This window comes from Motacilla alba, chromosome 13 (genome assembly GCF_015832195.1).
Source record: "Motacilla alba alba isolate MOTALB_02 chromosome 13, Motacilla_alba_V1.0_pri, whole genome shotgun sequence".
NCBI lineage: Eukaryota > Metazoa > Chordata > Aves > Passeriformes > Motacillidae > Motacilla > Motacilla alba.
In genome coordinates, this window is record NC_052028.1 from 13,863,523 (window position 1) to 13,884,096 (window position 20,574).

The window sequence follows — 20,574 nt, forward strand, 5'->3', positions numbered from 1 at the left end:
TGCTTTCTCTCAGGGATGGGGTGTTACCAGCATGGAGGTAGCTCCAGGTAAAGCTCTGAAGAAAGCCTGCAGTAACTCACACCTGGAGGCTCAGCCAGCTCCCTGCCCCTGCAGTTCGAGTGCCACTTTTGCCTCCCAGCAGCTGATTTTCCCAACAGCTCCCTCTCGGCTGAGAGGCCAACAGTCACCCACTAAGACAAGAAAGGGACCACAAGTGACTGCTCACATGATCCACGGTGCATGTTTTAGGAATATTATCCAAATGCAACAGCAGCAATTTGTGCTCAGATTTCCCAAAAACCAGGAGAAGGGCTGACAACTTAAGGCAAAATGACACTAACAATGTAGAGTTGCTTCTAGACATTTGAGATTATGGCTGCATTTGTTTTTTAAAAGAGTGAAGGATTGAATGCACTATATAATGTGCCTATATATATTGTTCACTATATAAAGTGAACATTCACCATCTGGAGAAGAGACAAGGCAGGCCCTGGCAATATTTTCACAATACAGTTATCTAGAAGACCCCCACCCACAGACACACACGCAATTAAGATGAAGCCCTCAGAGAGGAGTGAACACCACCTCATCTCACCATTTAACTCCTGTGAGTCATGCCTCTAAACTATTTTTAGTATCTAGATTAAAAGGTTTCTGTAAAGGAGGAGTGGAAGCAGAGGGAAAGCTTTCTGAGAATGCAAAGCAGCTGCTTTAATGTTGAATGATCTTTTTTAAAATTGCGTGCACAAGTTAGTTTCAACTACTGAGAACACACAGTAAATAAAAAAGCAACACAACTTGTCTGAGTACAGGATACATCTCCCTCACTCCCAGGTGTAGGAATCTTGGCATTTATTAAACTGTTAATTACTTTCCAGAAACACTTTTGCCAATTAAAAAAATCATTTAATACTTATCCATCTGGGCATGAAATACTTTAAAGAGAGCATCAGAATTGGTGAGCTAAAAAAGAACCAATCCCGACCATCACAGTGCCACCTCCCAAACCACCAGAGGCCAGGACATGGAGCAAGCAGCAGCCATAACCAGGGGCAGCATCTATCAACTCCACTTGTTTCTGTGAGCATCCCTTCCTTCAGCCTCTCAGAGATTCCAGATGACTACTGGTCCAAACACGTGTTCCAACAAACTGAAAGGATTTAACACAAAGTCAAATGCAGAAAAATGCATTTCAGGATAAGATTTCACTACCCTATGACACTGTCAGTTGTTATCTTAGAGAGCTCAATGTGCAGACTGGTTCACAGACAGTGGACATCATTTATCCACCTGTTGTCCCAAACAATACAATGGATGTTCAGCAATCTATGCACCTAATGCTATTAACAATTATTCAGAGAAGGCACTAATCACCTTCCAAATAAAGATGGTGCTGCTCTTCCCTTCAGTGAACTCATGTATTCCATCTCAGCCAGCCTCTCTCCCCTTGCTGGGTGAAGACAAACTAACTAAAAAACATGTAACAAACTTAATGCATTTTCATTTTGCTCCTGTCAGTAATGTCACTTTTGTTATAAAACATGCAGCTTAGATTTAGAGCCTTACAGATAAAACATATGGATACCAAATAGGAAGCCAGCAGTCCACATTCAACAAAGAAACAGATGGGGACCCATCTGCCAAAATGTCTGGTGAAATACCTCAGGTTACAGAGAGGTAACAGCACAACATAAGTGCTGTTGACCGTTTGAAGTTCTTTATTTTTCAGCCACTCCTCAGAACCATTACAAATTCGACACCATTCAGTTTAGTCCCTGAATGCCAGGTATTATTCCAGACCTTCTATGCAAGGGAACAGTCACACTCCTCCTGGCCAATGATACAATCTTCATTACATACAGTAAGATTTGAAATACATTTTCAGCTTTTCAAGTTCAGTTTCATAATTTATGTGGCAGATGTGCAAGGCAAACTGCACAGAAAGAGATAAGCCAAGAAAAACATCCTGATGGCCACAAATGAATTACAACTTGTGGGAGGAAGGAACTATAAAGCTATTTCCTGTGCCTTACAACTTCTAATCACAAAAGACTACCAAGTAAACAAAATAGCCCCAAATCCACCACACACACTGTCAAAAAGAACAGTGACTTTAACAATTAAATTGCAGCCTGTTAGAGAACTCAGATCTCTCACTTACAGAAACCAACACTGCACCTTACACAAAATCTTCCCTTTCAAAGTTTCCCCCTCAGAAGTGCCCAACTGCAGAATGCTATACCCTAAAAGGTTTTGTAATCCCTTGCTACAGCTCAATTATTTTTTGCAGATGTTGGGAACACGAAGCATGGGAACATGGCAGTTTTAAAGCGTATTTGTGCAAGGAACAAACACTTCCTCCCCCACTTGATTTAAGACTGATTTCACCTCTCCTACTGCAGATTCCCTGCAGTATGTCAGTGTTAATACTTTCATACTCTTACATAAAACAAACCCTTGTGGTTCACCAACAGACACATGGCTGCTTTATGTATCTTATTATGCGGAAGTAAATAACTTCTCAAACTCATCAAGAATTTTGCTACGTTGATAATACTGATTGTGGGCTTGTATCACCTCTATACAAAGTGTACCTTCATTTAAAGTTCAGACCCATTTCTTTATTTCCCCATTTTAATTGGGAAATTTTCATTCCAAGGACCCACCCTCACCTTCTTCAGTTGCCATGCCCTAAACTTCACCCATTATAGACTATCTTCCCTTCAAATGCATATTTCTGCAGTTCCATTTTTGAAGACTTAATAGTGTTGTCATTTTATTATACTTACTTCAAAAAACATTCTTTAAAAGGTAACTTACAAAAATAAATGCTACACTCCAGCAAGTAGAATGAATAAAAATATTCTCTTTTCATTTACCTAGTAAGAGCACCATAATAGTATTTCCACTGGATTTCAGTAGTAGTTTTTAGGTCACAGTTTTAGTTGAAATTGGAGGACAATTACACACAAAGCATTCTTGTTTTGGACATTGGACATTGGACATTTGTCTTGGACAAATCCAATTAAACTTGAGCATAAAAACCAATTTCACAAACAAGTGGAAAAAAATCTGCCATTGAGGCCATACTTGACACTTTGGTGGGACAGTGACACACTGAACAGTAAGTCTGGGTTTGATCCAGACATAAAAACGATGCTGCTACTGCCCTGTGCAGGTTTTCAGTCTCCTTGCCTCTTGTGAGCTTCCATCTGGCACATCAGATTAGAGTCACTGCCTTGCAGCTCCTATTCCTGTGGATTTAATCTCTTTCAAAGTTCAACACTCTATGGTCACACAACAGCAGCCGTATAGTCAAAAAAGAAATGGACATATGAAATTTGTGTAACCTTTTGTAACTGCAGAACTAAAGAGACTTCCAGATGCACGCTGTGACTCAATTTGCTATTGCTCAATCCTCACACTTATTTTCCCACTCTGTTCCTTTACACTTCAGGTTTTTTCTTCTGTAACAAACAAGCTGCAACAATTTTAACTTTTTTTCTTATACTTAAGTACCTCTCATTATAGAATTCAGATTGCACTTCAACCTTCAAGAGTCAGCAAATGCAATCACAAATTTTCCACCACGTGATTTATCTTTAATTTTTCCCTGTTCGTGATCCAGTCAGGTAATATGACTCCTACTGGAAACAAAGGTTTAATCAAGTAGTACAGAGTGTAAGTGAAATCTAATCGAAAAACCACTTCTGTAGAATGCTTTTTATATGAATAAAATACCAGCACAAAAATGTCAATCCCAATAAACCCTGGTAGATAATTACAACATAAAATTTAAATACATTATTTTGGGGGAAGAGAGACTGAGGCACTTCTACCCATAGCTTACACCCTCCAATCAACTGTTTCTTTGGGCTTTGCAGCATTCATGTAACTTTGAGTGTAACTTTCCCTGAAGATAAAAAGCTGGTTTTAGATATAAAGCTGGTTCATAAGGTGTGGCCTAAGTCCTCCTCCAAATTACTATCAAGCGCTACTTCCTTCCTTGTATGCACACAGAACTGAGAGACCACATTGAGCTCACAGCTCAACAGATAAAGAGACTCACAAGTGCTCCCCGTCACTGAGTTTTCAGGGTTAGGGCACAGTATTTTGATGCTGAGATAAAAATATTTACAAGAAGGATAAGGTTCTATCCTTCTTTCAAAACAACAAACAAAAGGGGTAGATGTTTTCAGAAGACAAGGGAGTTGCAGCTACGCTCAGCATGAGGCACCAGTGAGCTTTGAAGCTGTGCGACTTCAACTCACTCATGTACCTCAGACTTCCTATTGCTGACCACAAAAAATTTGGAGAGTGACTTTGAATGGAGGCAGAAGAAAGGGAGGAGAAAGTAAGAAACCAAACTACCAACTTCACAGTAAAAACAATACACAGTATTATGTAGATATGACACACCACACCCTCCCAAATGTTCTGTAGCGACCTCTGAAAATTTGAGGAAGTACCTCAAGTTTTCAGAATTTTAGAAGATGTAGCATTAGTGATTTAAGATAATCCCCAAAAGGTACCACTGCTTTGATAAGCCCCACTCACCCTCTAAAGCTCCTGCAGTTCTGTGCTCTTCGTAACCATTCACTCACTACCAATGTGAAATGTGTTCACCAAAAACTTCATACCAGTTTTCTGACACCATGAAGAGCTTGTTCTAAGCTCACAGTAATGCACCAACTGGCCAAGGAAATCTCCTGATGCCATACATGCTTGAAGTGTATTAGCTGAATAGTTACAGGTAAGAGATTTTACTTGGAAAAGCAGGAACATTGCACAGGAGAGACAGTGCACCTGTGAACAGCACAGATCCATTCAGGGACACGAATCACAATGAATTCTAAATAATCCAAACTTTTCCTACTCAAAGAACTGTCTCAATTATTTGTCAGTTGAAAGAGCCTTTGGTGAGGACAGAAGAATGAACATGCAGTTATATGGAGTTTAATATTGCCAAAAACCAACACCCCAACATTAATGGGCCATGCTTAATGACCCTTGTAGTTTCGGCTATCCATTCATTGCAAGCTGAGTACCATTAAAACATTGCTCTAATTTCAGATTTATTACAAATTAAGCATTACTCTAAACACAGGCTTGCTGTTCCACCAGGGAGGGCTGAAAAAAGTTTAAACAATGCAAGCACTGAAGCTTTTAACACACAGACTGATTATTCTCTGCTGCCATATCAACACTTTGGCACCGTGACATCCCAGGCACCCCTGTACTTTGCAGTATCAGTTTCCTTCTGTGATCATTTTTGAGGCATAAACCTGAGTACAGGTAACTCCTCTAAGCCAACAGTAAGCACCTGTTATAAGCTCTTCTCTGATCACATTCAGGGGCAAAGTACAGTAACATGAACAGATCTGTCTGGAGTCCCATTCTAGAAGTGCTACCCTTGTTACCTCCAGAGCTCCAACTCCTACCAGCTCCTGTCCCTGGCCCTTCAGGCTCCAGGGTCACACAACAGCAACCCAACTGCACATAAATCACACACACTGAACATACCAAGCCTTCTACAACACATGCTGCTCTCTATCCCCAACACCCAGACTGTCTGTAAAGGGCTGGCAGCTTCCTCCTGCCTTTAACTACACAGCCACGACTCTGTACAGCTCCCCACTCCACCTGTGTGGTAGCAAAGTATTACAACCCATTATCTAGGAAAGCCTGGGACATGTATCTCATCAACACAAGCATGGTCCAAGTAGCAGGTGAAGCAACTAAACCAGAAAACCTTCAACTGCACTTTTAATATGGCCTTGTGCCCTGGAAAATGTCCTAAGGCTGAGCAGAAGCTGAACTGCACTTCTGAGCAGGAGAAAGGAAGAGGAAACAACAGTTTATACACAATAATCAAATTGCAGGTTCATAAAGCAGTTGTTTTCCTTCATTTATGCAAATGGCCTGCAGTGGAATTGCTAAGCAGGAGGTACTCAGGAAGAGTGATATCACTACCTTTTTATCCTGGCTGTTATAAAGTGAAGTGCATTATCATTTACTAAGCTTACTTCTAAGCTTACAGGAATTAATTCTACGTTGCTATTGTTTGCAAAAAGACCCAAAATGCACCATCTCAACATGAGATTTCAGACCTTTTATTTCTGGAAAATAATCAAAATAAAACCAGAAAAATGAATACCGATGTCACTACAGAGAAGCTGATCAGCTTCTGTTCTCAAAATCGGTTCCTTTCAGTCTGCTTGTTTGCTATTTGAAGCTGAAAGCAAGAATTATTCCATTATTCCATGAAGAGCTCAATAGCTGCTACACTCAATAGCTCTAATGCACCTGCAGAATTTCCTTTCATATCCAATACTGAAATCCAATCCAGAAGACCATTACATGTCAGACAATATAGGGAAGATGCTGTCTTTATGTAAGATTACACGGAATATGTCTGGATGCCAGAAACTTATTTCTTGACTCCACTGCACACAGACAGAGGAGAACACACAATCAAGGTCCTTCAAACTTCTGTTTCAGTTTGTTCACACTATCCTCTCCCTCTTCCCAAGAAGGAAGCTATTTGAACTAAACCTTTCCGTGCATCCCATCTTGCTAACAAGAAAGAACAAGAAATTCAGCATTTTATAATTAAATTGCAATTAAGACTTTGCAGTCTTACAGCAAGTACTTTGTACACTTTTAGCATAAGCAGGGCTGTGCAAGGGGAAACCTTCTCAGCACCATAATCTGACCATTTCAAAAGATGCCCATTATGTTGCGGAAAGACTAAAGGCAAGTATGCAGTGATAATTCTGCAGAATAAGCTGGGAGCATCCAAGATTTTACAGGTAGAGACAAAATACAGTCCTCTTCCTGAACTTGCTCTGCCCTCAGGCCTTTAGTCCTGAACTGCCAGTTTCTAGGAATAGCACAATTATATAGTTTTCCAAAAGTAAGTTTTAAAAAACAAAACAAAAAACAAACAAAAAGCCCCAAATACTTTACTACTTGAGATTCTTCATCTGTTAATAAACCTGAATTACTACATTTCTTCTCTGCTACAAGTTTGTCCAAGAATAAAAGGTAGCCACCATAATCCTAAACAGACTAAACTTGCTTAATACCAATTGTCTTTAGTCATTCTATTTTCCATGAAGGTAGGTTACAACCTTGCAATCCTTCTGTTGCTGTATTAAGCAGCTGGACAATGAAATTTTGGTTAATAGTTAATGACAGTGCCATTCCAGAGCTATTCAGAGCTGAGTATCTAAAAATGGGCATGAGCCGTAAGAACACACCATTTGGAGTAAGTATTGCAACAGAAATGTCATATTAATGTTATTTCATTAAAATTTTTAGGTTGGTATCTCACATTAACTAAAAAGCTTGGAAACAAAACCCCACAAGTTCACAAACATGCACTTTGACTGAAAGCAAGTCTTTTTTTGTGCAATTAATCTGGTCAATTACAGATAAATTAACTTTCACATTTCCAAGCCATGTTTATTTGTGGAGGATAATGATGTTTCCTCTCCTTTCCTAGGTATCCCTTTGTTAAACTGGTTCCTCCAGGAGATCAAGTAACTCATGTCCTAAAAAGGTAACAGGAGCTGTTCCACTCGCCTCAGAGACCCAGTTTCTGGCTCCTGACCACACAGAGATGGTAATTTCAAATGACACTGTGTATTTGCAACAAACAAATTTCACAATGGCTCAACACGGGCACTATTTATTTATTTCCTCACTAATGGTAAGATCACTGGATTTTTCTGAGCTAATGTCTGCAGCTACAGGAGTTACAGTTACTGTGTAATTAACAAAACACCAACACTGGCAGTCTGAAGGCTGAGACTGCACTTGCCAATTAGGAATCTATTAGCACTATGTTTTCAAGCTGTCTCAAGAAATGCAATCAACTGTTTGGTAGCAAGGAGAGCTAGAACACTGTGATAGAAGTTAACTCATTTAGACAATAAATACCTCTCAACAGAGAGTTTCCCCCCACACACTTCACATGATCATATAGAGAAACAGTTTAAATAATTCAGTAATTGTCAAAACAAGGAATAATTAAAAGTGACAGCAATCTTTAAGATATCAGCTATATTTGTAGATGTAAGTTACCAAGACTAATTTATTTTTCAGAAGATGCATTCACCTACTGCAACTCCAATAAAATTATTGAAGGTTATCAAAAGCCTTCTTCTCTTCATATCCTAAATGGTCTTAGAGAACCTTTCAACTGAGTAGTCTTGGAGTATGCAAAACAAAACACACACCTCCCAAAAATCACACAGAGAGGTATTTGTTTACTAAGTATAAAGTAATGTCTTGAGAGGAAACACTGAGCGCAGTCTGCAACCTACATTAGGATGATCCTAAACAGCTTGACAGGATGGGGAGAGCAACCAGCAAGAAACATATTTATTGCTCTGACTCAGAATGGAGTAAAGAAAAAAAACCCCTCCCTAACTAACTCCCAATAGATCTCATTATTATTACAACAGATTTAAAAAACTGCAGGCTAGTCTCATTAAATAAGTCGAATATACACTAATATTTCTAATTGTATCCCAAATGAACCAGTTAATTTCTATTAAGCATGCAGTCAATATTGATCTGGTCAGCACAGGACACACCCTTTGGATGAGAGGAGGAAAAAGTTCAACAACTTTGAGGTGGTTTCCTTATAACCCGTAAACAGACCCTGACAACATTGGTGTCATGGTAGTTTCATTCTTAGTGGCAAACCAAACACCTCTAGAAAGATTTAATCTATTTACAGTAACAGTCTACACAGAATACCCACTCCTCCACTCTGATATAACCCAAATATATATCACCAGTATTTCTATTGCAATAAGCTGCAGAAATTGAATTGAAAGCTTCTCATGTGAAGATCTGTTGGATCCTGAGATCAATTTGAGCTTGAATCATTCAAAGTAGCCCCACACAAGTCACACAACTGTATTTCAGTTGATATCCTTTCTCAGAAGTTTGTGACCCAAGAGTGGAACCAGAATATTTATGCTTACCCTCCCCATCACAGCAATGATGCAAACAGAAAGGGTGGCTTGGGGCCTTCAAGTTGTGATATATGATAGAACAACTTTACGTAAATTAAAACTTGCACCTACCAAACCACCACAGTTCTAAATAACAAAAACATGTAGAAATGTCTTATAACGGAAAAAGGCTCCACAGCCGACCTTCCTGTCCTTTCCCCATCACCACAAGTGTTTGTGGTGCCATGAGCAGCTGTTTGTAAAACATGTGGCCAAATCAGTTATGAGCCCTTAAGCCACGGGGGCTCTTTTAGCTGTTACCAGCAAGAGAGCACAAGCAAATACTGAACCACACACCAGCACTACAAGGAAGGCAGAGACAGGGAATGGCCAGGTATAAAAATGAGTTAGCTCTCTATTAGTAGAAAAATAATCTTAGAGCTCTTCAACCTGCTTGTGAAATCACATGCTAAGGGTGTACTGCTCTCAACTCGTACTTTGCCCCCAGCCACTTATTCTTGCCCAAACACCATTCCTTCCTTTATGCCAGTACAAATATTTGTGTGACAATGGAGTTAACTTTACCAGGGAACCAATCCAGTGGAGAACTAAATTGGCAAAAACAACTGGTTAGTCAGAGATTTTCTCATCAAGCACAAAGTCTGCAAGTGCCAGCAAAAGGGAGAGAAGTGTGCAGGCTGTGGCAGACGGGAGGCTGTGAAACCTCTTTCACCATCAGCCTACACTTACACTGACTGTGAAACTACAAACTCTGATTTCATGGCTTGGGTTATGTTCTCTTACTGGTGAAAGTGCTGACTGTGTTTGAGATTTCAGGACAACTACAAGGGGAGATTTAACCCCGTGTCCAATGTCCTCCACTTATTTGAGAACTTTAGGGTCCCTCTCCTCTCCTTTCCCATCTCAACGCCGCTCCCTCAAGTGTGCAACACAACTGTATGGCAAATAAATTTAGGGAACTACTCTAACTCAAACTCAGATAATCTAAAAAGTCCTTTTGGGAGAGGAAGAGCTTCCAGTTGGGTCTGTTCCTCTTTCCAATTCCTCACACAGAAACCCAAACACCATCACTACACAGCACACAATGCAAGAATAAGTAATGACTACTCTTTCTAACTGGTACTGAAAAAATACTCAAGAGTACTCAGAGCATAAGAGTACTCTTATACAGCTTTCTGGAAAGAAGTAAGGTACCAATTTGTACCAATTTCAAATGACCTTACCTTAGCATATCTTTAAAAAAAAAAAAAAAAAAGTACATCCCAGTTAGAATCAGATCTTGTTTTGCAGAGAGGCAGAATAGGAGGACCATTTTGTTCTGGAGAGTTCTGCCCTTCTACACAACTGCCCTTTCTAAAGAGGCTACCAAGCATTGTTCAAGTTTTAGGTGTGTAACAACTCCTCATTCCGAATGAACAGGTAAATAAAGCTCCTGCTCCAAACCAAAACACGACAGCAGCTGTCAATCCTCGTGTCTAACTGGGTCCACATTTGACTTATGTCAGTAAGATCCAGATCACTACCAAGGAGCTGGAAAAAGACCAACTGCAAATCTATTCACTTGGTACATTTGCTATGAATTCTGCTTTTCATTCTCTTGCCCTACATTAGTTTTGCCTTATAAATACAAAAAATTGAAATAAGCATTTAAACAAAGTCTGTGAAACAACCAACTTTTAACAAAATGTTATGCTATTATACATCTTTATATCAGTAATAAAAACTATTAAAGGGAACAGCTCTTCTCAAGGAGTTTCAATTTCCTGCCCCTCTTCTCTAAATACCATCTCAGTTTAAGTTCAGAGCACACAGTGGTAATTTGGAAGCTGAAGTTCCTCATCAAGCACATGCCAGCAAAGTATTTGAAACGTACTTGAAGGAACAGGTCAACAGGCCAATCACACTCTGCATGTTGGGGATGAGTTCAAATTGGAATTCTTGTATTATGACTTTGGACGAGCTGTACTCACACTTCAGAATAAATCAATGAAAGATATTCCAAAAGTTCCAGAATGAAGCACACAACTCTCAATCATTACATTTTTGTGTTCCTCATCCTGGGAAGCAATGCTTCACTCATTCTCCAACGGCTCATCTTTGTTTTTAGAAATAAACATGATTTTCATATAAATACAGAAATTCATTTAACACTTGAAATGAATGGAGACAAATATAAAAGAATCAGATCAGCATTTTAAGACTGTATTTTAGGACAACTGCAACACTTTCAGTTGCACACTGAAATAGCAAAGCCTGAGGAGAGAAAGCAGTAGTGTGTCCAATGCTTTGGAAGTAATTATACCTTGTATATGAAATAATTATGCAAACCAGCTAATATTTTGCAATACACTAACTGGCAACACAACCAAGAGGAATTAGCACAGAACTGAGTTAAGCACCTTGATCCTTTTGACCACAGCTGCACACAGTGATGTAGGTAAGGCTCTTTTCCTTGACCAGTATCACGCAAGGTCCTGCTTGGCAAGGAGACACAAAGCTCTGCTTTAGGGACCATTTCAAGAGCACAGAAGTTGTCACACATACATCACTTAGGTTCCTTGAAAAAACATAAAGCCAACACCTGAGCTAGCCTTACACAACATAATACAGACTATTGTCAGCTACCACAGGGTGTAAAATGGCAATAACACATTTGAAAGAGCACTAACAAAAGCACCACTTGGAGTGTGCTGATGAAACTGTGTGCTTGGCCACAACTACCTTATGCCAACTCTTAATAAATCCATCAGCCTGCTGTCATATTTGCCTGCTTGATGGATTACTCCAGCAGCTGAATATTCAAACAAGAGAACACTGTACCTATGTATGTGAGATAACAGAGCATAATACTTTCACAGATGCTTATCTCCCATACTCAATTACATGGCCCAAAGACTAGAACCCTTTTTCTTCCTTATTAATAGCAATAATTTTCTGGAAGTTTTCTAAGGGAAGGAGAAAAGCCTAAAGAAGTAACTTGCTGTTACAAGTACTTGGCAGACACAGCCATGCCTGGCTGCAGAGCCAAATGCTACGTTCAAATCCAGTCCTCCTTTGTATAGCCAAGACTTTCTGCTCTCTCTCAGCTCTCTGGTAACCAGGCAGAGGACAAACCCTTCCAGGGCTGAAGATAATCATCATCATCATCTTGCTTGTAATAATAATACAAAATGCTGTTCTTAAAGCAATTATCAGCAGGACACCTCTTTAGCAGCAATAGGAGAATAACTCATGCAGTGAGGGTTAACTAACTGTCCCTTACATAAAACTATGGAAGTGTTCACTGCCCTGAAGATCTTGCTTATGCAAACCAAAATAAATCTTAAATATAGAGAAAACTAAATGATCCTGGGACTGAAGCAAAGGAGTTTACAGGAGATTCAGACAGCAATGGACAAATGTTAGACAGCCATTTACCCTTCTGCGGGATGTATTTTATGATGGATCATTTACAGTAATACCTGCTATTACTGAATGAGCACACAGCATTTCATTAAAGAGCTCAGTAGTCTGGGTGGACAAATCCATGAACCACAAGAAAATCGCCTGTAAATAAGAACAATTGCAGGCACTTAAAAAGAGAAAGCAGTTAGGCTGGAGGATTGAAACCCCCCAGCTCAGGGTACATGGGATCCTGCCTGTTTCTGGGCAAACACGAGCATTCCAAAGGCAGAGAGCAATCAAAAGTCAACTGTAAGGTCTGTAATTGTGGGGTAAATGACTGGGGTGCATTTATCACATTAGTATCCTGCAGACATAGCATGAGGTAGCAGACAGCAACATGAAGCTGGAAGTCAACAAATGCAGATCTTTAACTGTTACCAGCACAATGTGACTTGGTTTACTTGACAGAATTATCTTACTAGCTTCCCTCATCTGTGACCTGGGAGTGAAGTGCAGGGTCTCATTACATGCTTTAGGTTACAACAGCAAGAAATTGAAACAACAATAGAAACAGCAATTCATGCCATTTTACCAATAATTTACCCTCCTCTTTACAGACTGTACAATTAGAAGCACTAAAGAAAACATGCTGTTTATCAACTAGAACTTCTCCCCTGCCTAGTTGTATTGGAGCTCATGACAACAGTTCCTTAAATCCTCCCTTTTCCCCAAACAATAAAAATCCTTTCTCTTTGCATAGATGTAGCATCAGGCAAAATAACAGAGGACCCAAGTGCCTACATCCAAAATACACTTTAAGGTGTTATAAAGCTTCCTTATTACAATCAATTCTAAACAAGACTATTTGCTCTCCATTTAAAAAGAAATTAAACTATTATATACTGGGCAATTCATCAAGCTTGTGAAGTGCATGAAACAGCTCTGCAACACTTCACCTCAGACTCTGCAACACAGGGGAGTGCAAACACACTCCTGCTGGGCCACTAGGAAGGTGTGGCTAAGAGTAGTAGTAGCAAAGCAGGGCTCAGGTGGACAAAAATGAGCTGGAAGGAGCATGGAACAAACAGGAGTATGGCATCTGTCATATTCCTGTTAATTCCTATTACTAGCAAGAAATTCACAGGCTCTCTCCTTTAATTTTTAAGTAAAAGTAAGTGACAACTACCTCAGTGACCTGAACTAATGAACACCTGGATAATACTGTCCTAACTACATTCAGGTCTGTCACCTTCATCCCTTTTTTATGAGACTGTTTCTTATCCTTTGATGTGGAAAGGGGCTTAAAAGGAGCTCTCTCACATTAAGGTCATGCATGCAGAAGATCCCAAAAGCTAAGAATGGCAATGGAATTTTAAAGAAAGTGGCTGTAAGGTCTCACCACACTGTTACATAGGCAGCAATCTGATCTCAAGGGGTCCAAAGGTTTTCCAGCCTGCCTGCTGCCTGTCCTACAGGTCTGTGACAGAATTCAGGCAGCAAAAATGTTAACGTGACATATTAAGAGAGAAGTTATTGCAATGAGGAGCCCAGCTGGCCTTGCTACCTATATACACACAAACACTGTGTTCCGCTTTGAGCTGAACCCCTCATGCAGATTAACAACATACAGGAACCTTCCAGTAAAATAAGAATCAGCAGTTTCTGCTTCAAGAAGAGGAAATTCAACAGAACTAAAAAGATGATTGCCTGGCTTTTGAACTTGGCCACTAGGCCAGGCCAATATCTCCAAGTTTCTGACAAGTTAAAATCTGTTTTAACAGGAATTCTTAATATTCCTTGGGTTTTTGGTTTTTGTTTTTTTTAAGTCATGGGATTTTCTTTAGAGACCTCTCCTAGAAATCTCACAGGGAACACAAAGCACAACATGTACTTGTCCAGTAAGACTTAAAAGTGAAGTTACCAAATTGCATAACACTCTGTATTTCCACAGCCAGGACTCCTGAACTCACTTTCAGTGACCACAACAGCTTTTGCTAGTTCTGTTATCATACAGTGAGAAGACACGTGGTTAAGGCTCTTGGTGACTGGATTATCAAAGTGCTGTACACCTATATCAATAAAAATATGACTTTTTTTGTGTAAGCTGCTTCTACACAGTACCAGGCAGCCTGCAGATCCTCAGTCTCCTACAGCTCACAAGCAGTAAATGCAACACTTGGCCTCAAGTTTCATCACAACTGCATGATTGTTTCAGAGCAGGCACGGGGTAACCTGAACTGTGCCATGGGTGCCACAATACCTGGGACTGCTCCCAGCAGAGCATCCAGAGACAAAGCTGCGGATCCCCTGCTGCTGCAGAGCAGTGGGAGGGAGCGAGACCAGACCAGACTCCTTCCCACCTGCCAAATGTTCCTGCAGCTCACACTCCCACCAGCGGCTCCAGTGTGTGACATGTGCCTCTGTGCTCTGTCACAGCAACTGGCCACCTCCTGCCTGGAACGCTGAGGCAACGCAGCCACACTGCAGCCTGTGACAAAAGAGAATCGAACAAGAAATCTCTGCCATTGCCTCAGGAGTGACTCAGAACTGCCACCTGACTCACCAGCTTTGCACCAAGCACCACCCTGGCCCTGAGCCATCAGAAACCTCTGCCATTTAAACAGCGTTCACTGTCCTGGAGCCAACGAGCTGAGCACAGAGGGCTGCATTTATTTTCCAACTGTTTAGTTTACTTTCCAAATTCAGTTTGGAATTACTGGGGAAAAAGAACCCATACAAGTGAACACAAAAGTGAAAAGCTGCCTTCTTAAGTTAATCTATTCACATAATAATATGAAATAGAATTTACTCCAGAAGAAATAAGAGTATGTAGACCTGCACCTTCTAAAATATAAACTAACCAGAAAGTCAACAGAAATTCAATATAATTTCACATACTTGAACTCTTGAACACACTGCAGTATTCATTAAGAAATTAGAGGGTGGAAGAATTTTAACAGCTGTTTTGAAATTGCAAGAATAAACCTCATGACAAGCAGATTTTACTAGGTACATACAGGTTTTATTATAATTATTTGATTTAAACTGCAACCTTATTTACAATGCCCAGCCAGAAACAAGGTATTACTGTTCAGTCAAACCTAATCAAGGTACTTAATATTTAAAGGAGGGAGTTGCATTGGCATTGAAAAGCAGTGAAGTTAACAAAGGGCAGAACAAGACACAGAACAAAAGGATTCCACTACATCCTGGAACAGTAAATCTAATACTCTACCACAGAGTCTTCCTCCTAAACCTCAAATACAACAGGACTACCACTCAGTAGCTAAATAACTGTCTCATGCACAACAGGATGCAGATCCATACTTTGGGGTTACTAGAAAATGCTACCACAAAAATAAGAGGCGATTGTGAAGAGAATTACAAAACAGAATTTACCTGATGAACCTCATTGCCCAATTCCAATCACCAAACAAATACAGAGACCAAATACTTCAAAACTATGAAATACAAATTTGAATTTCTCATATGTATTTTGCAGTTGCTAACTTACTTTTTGGTTCTAAGACTTTGAATAAAGTTAACAGGTTACCATTTTTACTTGGGTTTAGCATTTTAAGTAACCCACAGCTGTTTATCTTCACTTACAGAACCTTCACACACCAAAGAACCTGAGAATTGTGTAAGAAAAGTCCTTCATGTTGAAATAGCTGACCTAACCAAGCTCTCAGCCACTGAAGCACAAATAAGGATAAAAAAAATAAACCCCAGATGAGTAAATTGAAACTCTAAGATAAGTATCAGCTGAATATGGAACCAAGATGCAGAGCTCAAAACCACTATCAAAGCTATCAAGGAAAATTTCAAGCTATTTGCACATTTTCAATATCCCCATATAATCATATTCCCTTTTTAAGGAAAGAAGAGCAGTTTCTTGCTAAAGTTCAGTATGCTGCTGCCACAGCATCAGCTGTTATTTATGAGGCAGATTATATCATTTAGCTTCCTCTGCAGAGAATTTTGTAAGTCATGGCCCTAAGACAGAAGACATTATGACAAATCTGCACCACGCACAATGGGACTATTGATCCTGATGTCTCTAAATACTATTTACTCTGCAGGCTCCGCCTTCCTCCTGCCCCTCCTCCCCCCCTTTTTAAAATAAATAATCTGCTTTATTTGGATAATGTTATTCCCAGAAAACTGAAGTTTATTTAAAAAAACCCATCTTTTATTATTGGAAACATTCACTTCTTGCACCTGTTCTGGAAATAGAATATCTTTTCCAATTCAGATTTTGATGTAGTGTTGGACTTACTTATATCCTTAGAAGTAAACATTTGAAAACCAGTGACAGTATTATGATGCCACAGTGATCATTAATCCTACAGACAAAAAAAGTACACAAGTAAAACTTAGGAAAAACTTTATTTCCCTGAAAGGTCCTGGAACTCAAGTCAGGGCTGTACTCCTAAATACCTCATCCATCACATTGTTAAAACTACTTTACCCCGGGCTGACTTTGTATACAAGAAGCTGTAAAAAGTAAATAACTTCCTCAGGACAAGACTTAATCACAGTGGTTTTTGAATGTCATCCAAATCTTGGCCTGGAAAAGTCTCAGTCTAGTACAAAGCACCTTGAGCAAAACAGTTGATTATCATGAACAAGCAGACACTTTGGTTTGCCATCTTTAAGTCTACACATCACACAGGCCCCTTTTAAAAGCTGTTTGGAGAAACAGAAATTTTTAAAAAAGTTTAAAACAGAACCTCAGTTTTGAAAGACTTCTGACTTGTAAGGGCAGGTACAACTGTTTGTCATTAATATCATCTGGTATACCCCAACCTACAGACCTTCAGCCAGTTATTCCTCTTAGCATTCCACAATTCACAGAACACAGAATGGTTTGGATTGGAAAGTAACTTTACGGAGCATCTAGGCCAACCCCCTGCCACGAGCAGGGACATCTTCAACCCTCAGAATTACTGGGGTTGGAAGGGAGCTCTGGAGGCCATCCAATCCAACCCCCTGCTAAAGCAGGTACACCTGGAGCAGACTGCACAGGATCACATCCAGCCAGGTCTGGGATATCTCCAGAGAAGGAGACTCCACAACCTCTCTGGACAGGCTGTTCCAGTGCTCTGCCACCCTGAGAGTAAAGAAGCTTTTCCTCATATTCACACAGAACTTCTGTGTTTCAGTTTGTGCCCACTGTCCCTTGTCCCATCACTGGAATGAGTGATGGAGAAGTGCTCCAAGCTTTCTCCCACAGGCTTATTGTTTGAGGAGGGAAAACAACCTTCGCTAAGTTCTCCACCGTACCAAATTTTTCTCATGCCAAAAATGAAGGAGTGGCTGACACACAAAGAAATAACATCATGCTCTCCATCTGCAACACAATGATCACGCTAACCAAGTCCATAGACAGGTATTCAGCGGGAGGAGGCTCTATTCAAGGAAACAAACTTTTAAATATCTGAGCTGTTTAAATGCATAAGGGGCGCAAACAGGCATCTCAGCCCAACACCACTCTGATCGGCCCGGTGAGTCAATGGCAATGGCAGGCCAATCCGTCCTTAGGAAGGAGGGAACACTTTGAAGAGCATGTGGTGACTTGGGAAGCTCTCTGAAAAACCTGCAGGTGATTCTTTATCTCCCTCCTGCTTGGAGAGACTTCTCTGCTCCCCCTCAGGGGCCTAAGGGCCACGCTGGGAGCCAACCCAGCAGAGACAGACTCCAAGGGCTCACACACCAAAGCGGGCACCCACAGACCGGGACCCTGGCACAGGAGGGGGCACCCGAAGCTGAAGCGCTGATCGCCAAGAGCTGCAAGGGCCCACATGCGCCCGAAAGGGGCGGGAAAGTAGCCAGCCATAATGGAAAGGCCACAGACTACCTGAACAGCAACCCCTGCCTGCCTGCAGCCTCGGAGGGACCGTAAGGCCACGCCAGGAGGACGCTCAGGGGCGACCCCGGGCAGTCACCGGGGGACAGGGACGGGAGCAGGGAGAGACAACGGGGCCGGGGTCAGCCGGGCACAGAGGGGGTGTGAGGCCGCCACCTCAGCAGGGGAGGGGCCGCGGCCATGTTGGGGGGGGCGGGGGGAACGCGGGCCCGGCTGAGGGGCCACGGCCGAGCCGCCCCCGGCCCCCCGCGCGCGCCCCGCCGTACTCACGCCTTGTCCACCAGCTCCCGCACTTTCCACATGTTCAGCATGGAGCCGACCTCCCGGAGACCCGCCCGGCCTCGCTCCCTCCGCCGCCGGCCCCAGGAGGCCCCGCTCGCCGCGCTCCGGCCGCCGCCGCCTCCGCCGAGCAAGGGACGCGGCGCCGCTCCCGGAAATGAAGGGTCGGGCGGCCGCGCGGGCTGCTGGGAAATGGAGTCTTCGGGAGGGAGGGGCCGGGCGCGGAGCCTGCTGGGTGCTGCGAGGGTTGCCGGGAGTGGTAGTTCGCGCCTCCGCGCGCGGGGCCTGCCGGGAACAGGCGTGAGGGGTGAAAGTGACCGGGGTGGAAGTGACCAGGGTGAAAGTGACCGGCTGGGATGAGGATCCCCCGGCCGCGCCCTGAGGGCTGCATGGCCGCTCTCACATGGCGGGGACACCGAGCGGTTGTGCCCGTCTGGGGGACACAGAAAGCCCGCCTCAAACCCGCCCTCACACCTCCCTCACACCTTTCAGCATGCAGCCTGCATCCATAGCCCGGCGAGGCACAGGATGGAAAAAGGCTGTGGAACAGTCGGTAAAAGTCAAAACATTGGTGTAAAACCCATGTCGGACCAGAATGTGGTTTTCTGCTCGGCTTTCAGAGCAGCATTCTGCCCTTCTGGCCATCCATCTGCTGATCGTGGTGTACGGTCTGGAGCGAATTGCCGCTGGAATTTCCAGATCCCCGAGTCCCAGATTTTGGAAAGAAACTGCTGGAAAAGCAGAGGGGGGGGGGGGGGGGGTGCAGCACCGAGGCACTGCACAGGCTGGAACCTTGTGTGCACTTCTGGAGAAAGATTAAGCTGATTGACAAAACCCAGGGAGCGATCACCCACCTAAAAGCTGCCTCAGGAGAATATTGGCTGTTTCAACACACTTGTCAATAGGTGTGGGGTCTCACCCCCGGATTGGGGTGACCCCGAAAGATGGAAAAGTCTCTCCTCCAACCCGTGCCTTCAAAGAAAGACTCAGTAGTCTTCTGTTGTCCGGTCTCAAGATTGTTTATTGTTGGTTATCTAAAAGATTCTTCTCCTGAGCTGCTGTGGCCTGTTCAGCAGCTCAGACAAAGGCACACTGCCCTCCTAGGGGCCTGGTGCCATCTTTTATATCACACATTACGTGTTACATGTTTATACTTCTTCCCCAATGCCTGCTATCTATATTGAATGGTGACTTTCTACTCTAAACCAATCTGTGAGTGCCAACTTCACCAAAGACATGGAGGCTAGGAAGGAGAAAGAAGGAGGACAGGGCACACCCAAGTCCCTCCATCTTAGAATCCCTGACCCCCATGTACAAAACTTGGACCCCTGCGTACAAGGCTTAAATCCCCCTGTACAGCACTCAAAAATCCTTCCTTTTACTCCGTGACTACTTCTACTACAATACCTAAACTCGTGTGTGTGGCTTGTAATTCTTCATACAGAGTTGGTAATTTGCTCCACGGGCTAAGATCAAAACCCCGCGTGTGTCTTTGGCTGCATGCCAGGGTCTCAGAGCCCCCTGCCAGCGGCTCTGGCCATCCAGGACACCCAGAGGGATGTCCTGGGTTCCGACAAACAGGCAAGAACATCTTCAAGTATTGTCCATGCAGGCACTGAGCAGGAATCAGTTACAATGAAAATGCTGAAGTCATCAAAGTGAGTTTACAATCAGGATTGTCAGTTTCATTACATACATTTCTTTTCTTACCAATTGTATTTAATATGAGTTTTAAATGACCCAGTTTCATTCTTGATGTATGTTTTTTGTTTGTGTCATAAATAAATATTTCTTGCCAAAAGACAATATACATCTGCAAATTTTTATCCAAACACAAATGTAAAATATTTTAATTTTAGTTATTCTGCCAGAGCTGGCAAAACAAGGCACAAGAAAGAACAGTTGCAATGGCACTTGCTGCTCTAATAAGTCACTTCTTTTAAATGTTACTTGTTCTCTAAACTTGTCAGGAAAGCTAAACAGCTCAACTCCTGCACTTTTTCTGCCATCCCACTGTATCTTTTCACAAAGATATTTTCATGACTTCTGTCT

The 20,574-nt window shown here is 42.0% G+C and overlaps 1 protein-coding gene across 1 annotated transcript in view; it reads right to left on the reverse strand.

Moving 5' to 3' along the window:
* Positions 1-18,693, reverse strand: part of CLINT1 (clathrin interactor 1) — a 46,506-nt gene extending 27,813 nt beyond the window's left edge. The window contains exon 1 of the mRNA XM_038149958.1: positions 18,514-18,693. Coding sequence (XP_038005886.1) covers positions 18,514-18,554 — 41 coding nt within the window. The 5' untranslated portion in view covers positions 18,555-18,693. The remainder of the gene's footprint in view (positions 1-18,513) is intronic.
* Positions 18,694-20,574: the final 1,881 nt, after the last annotated feature.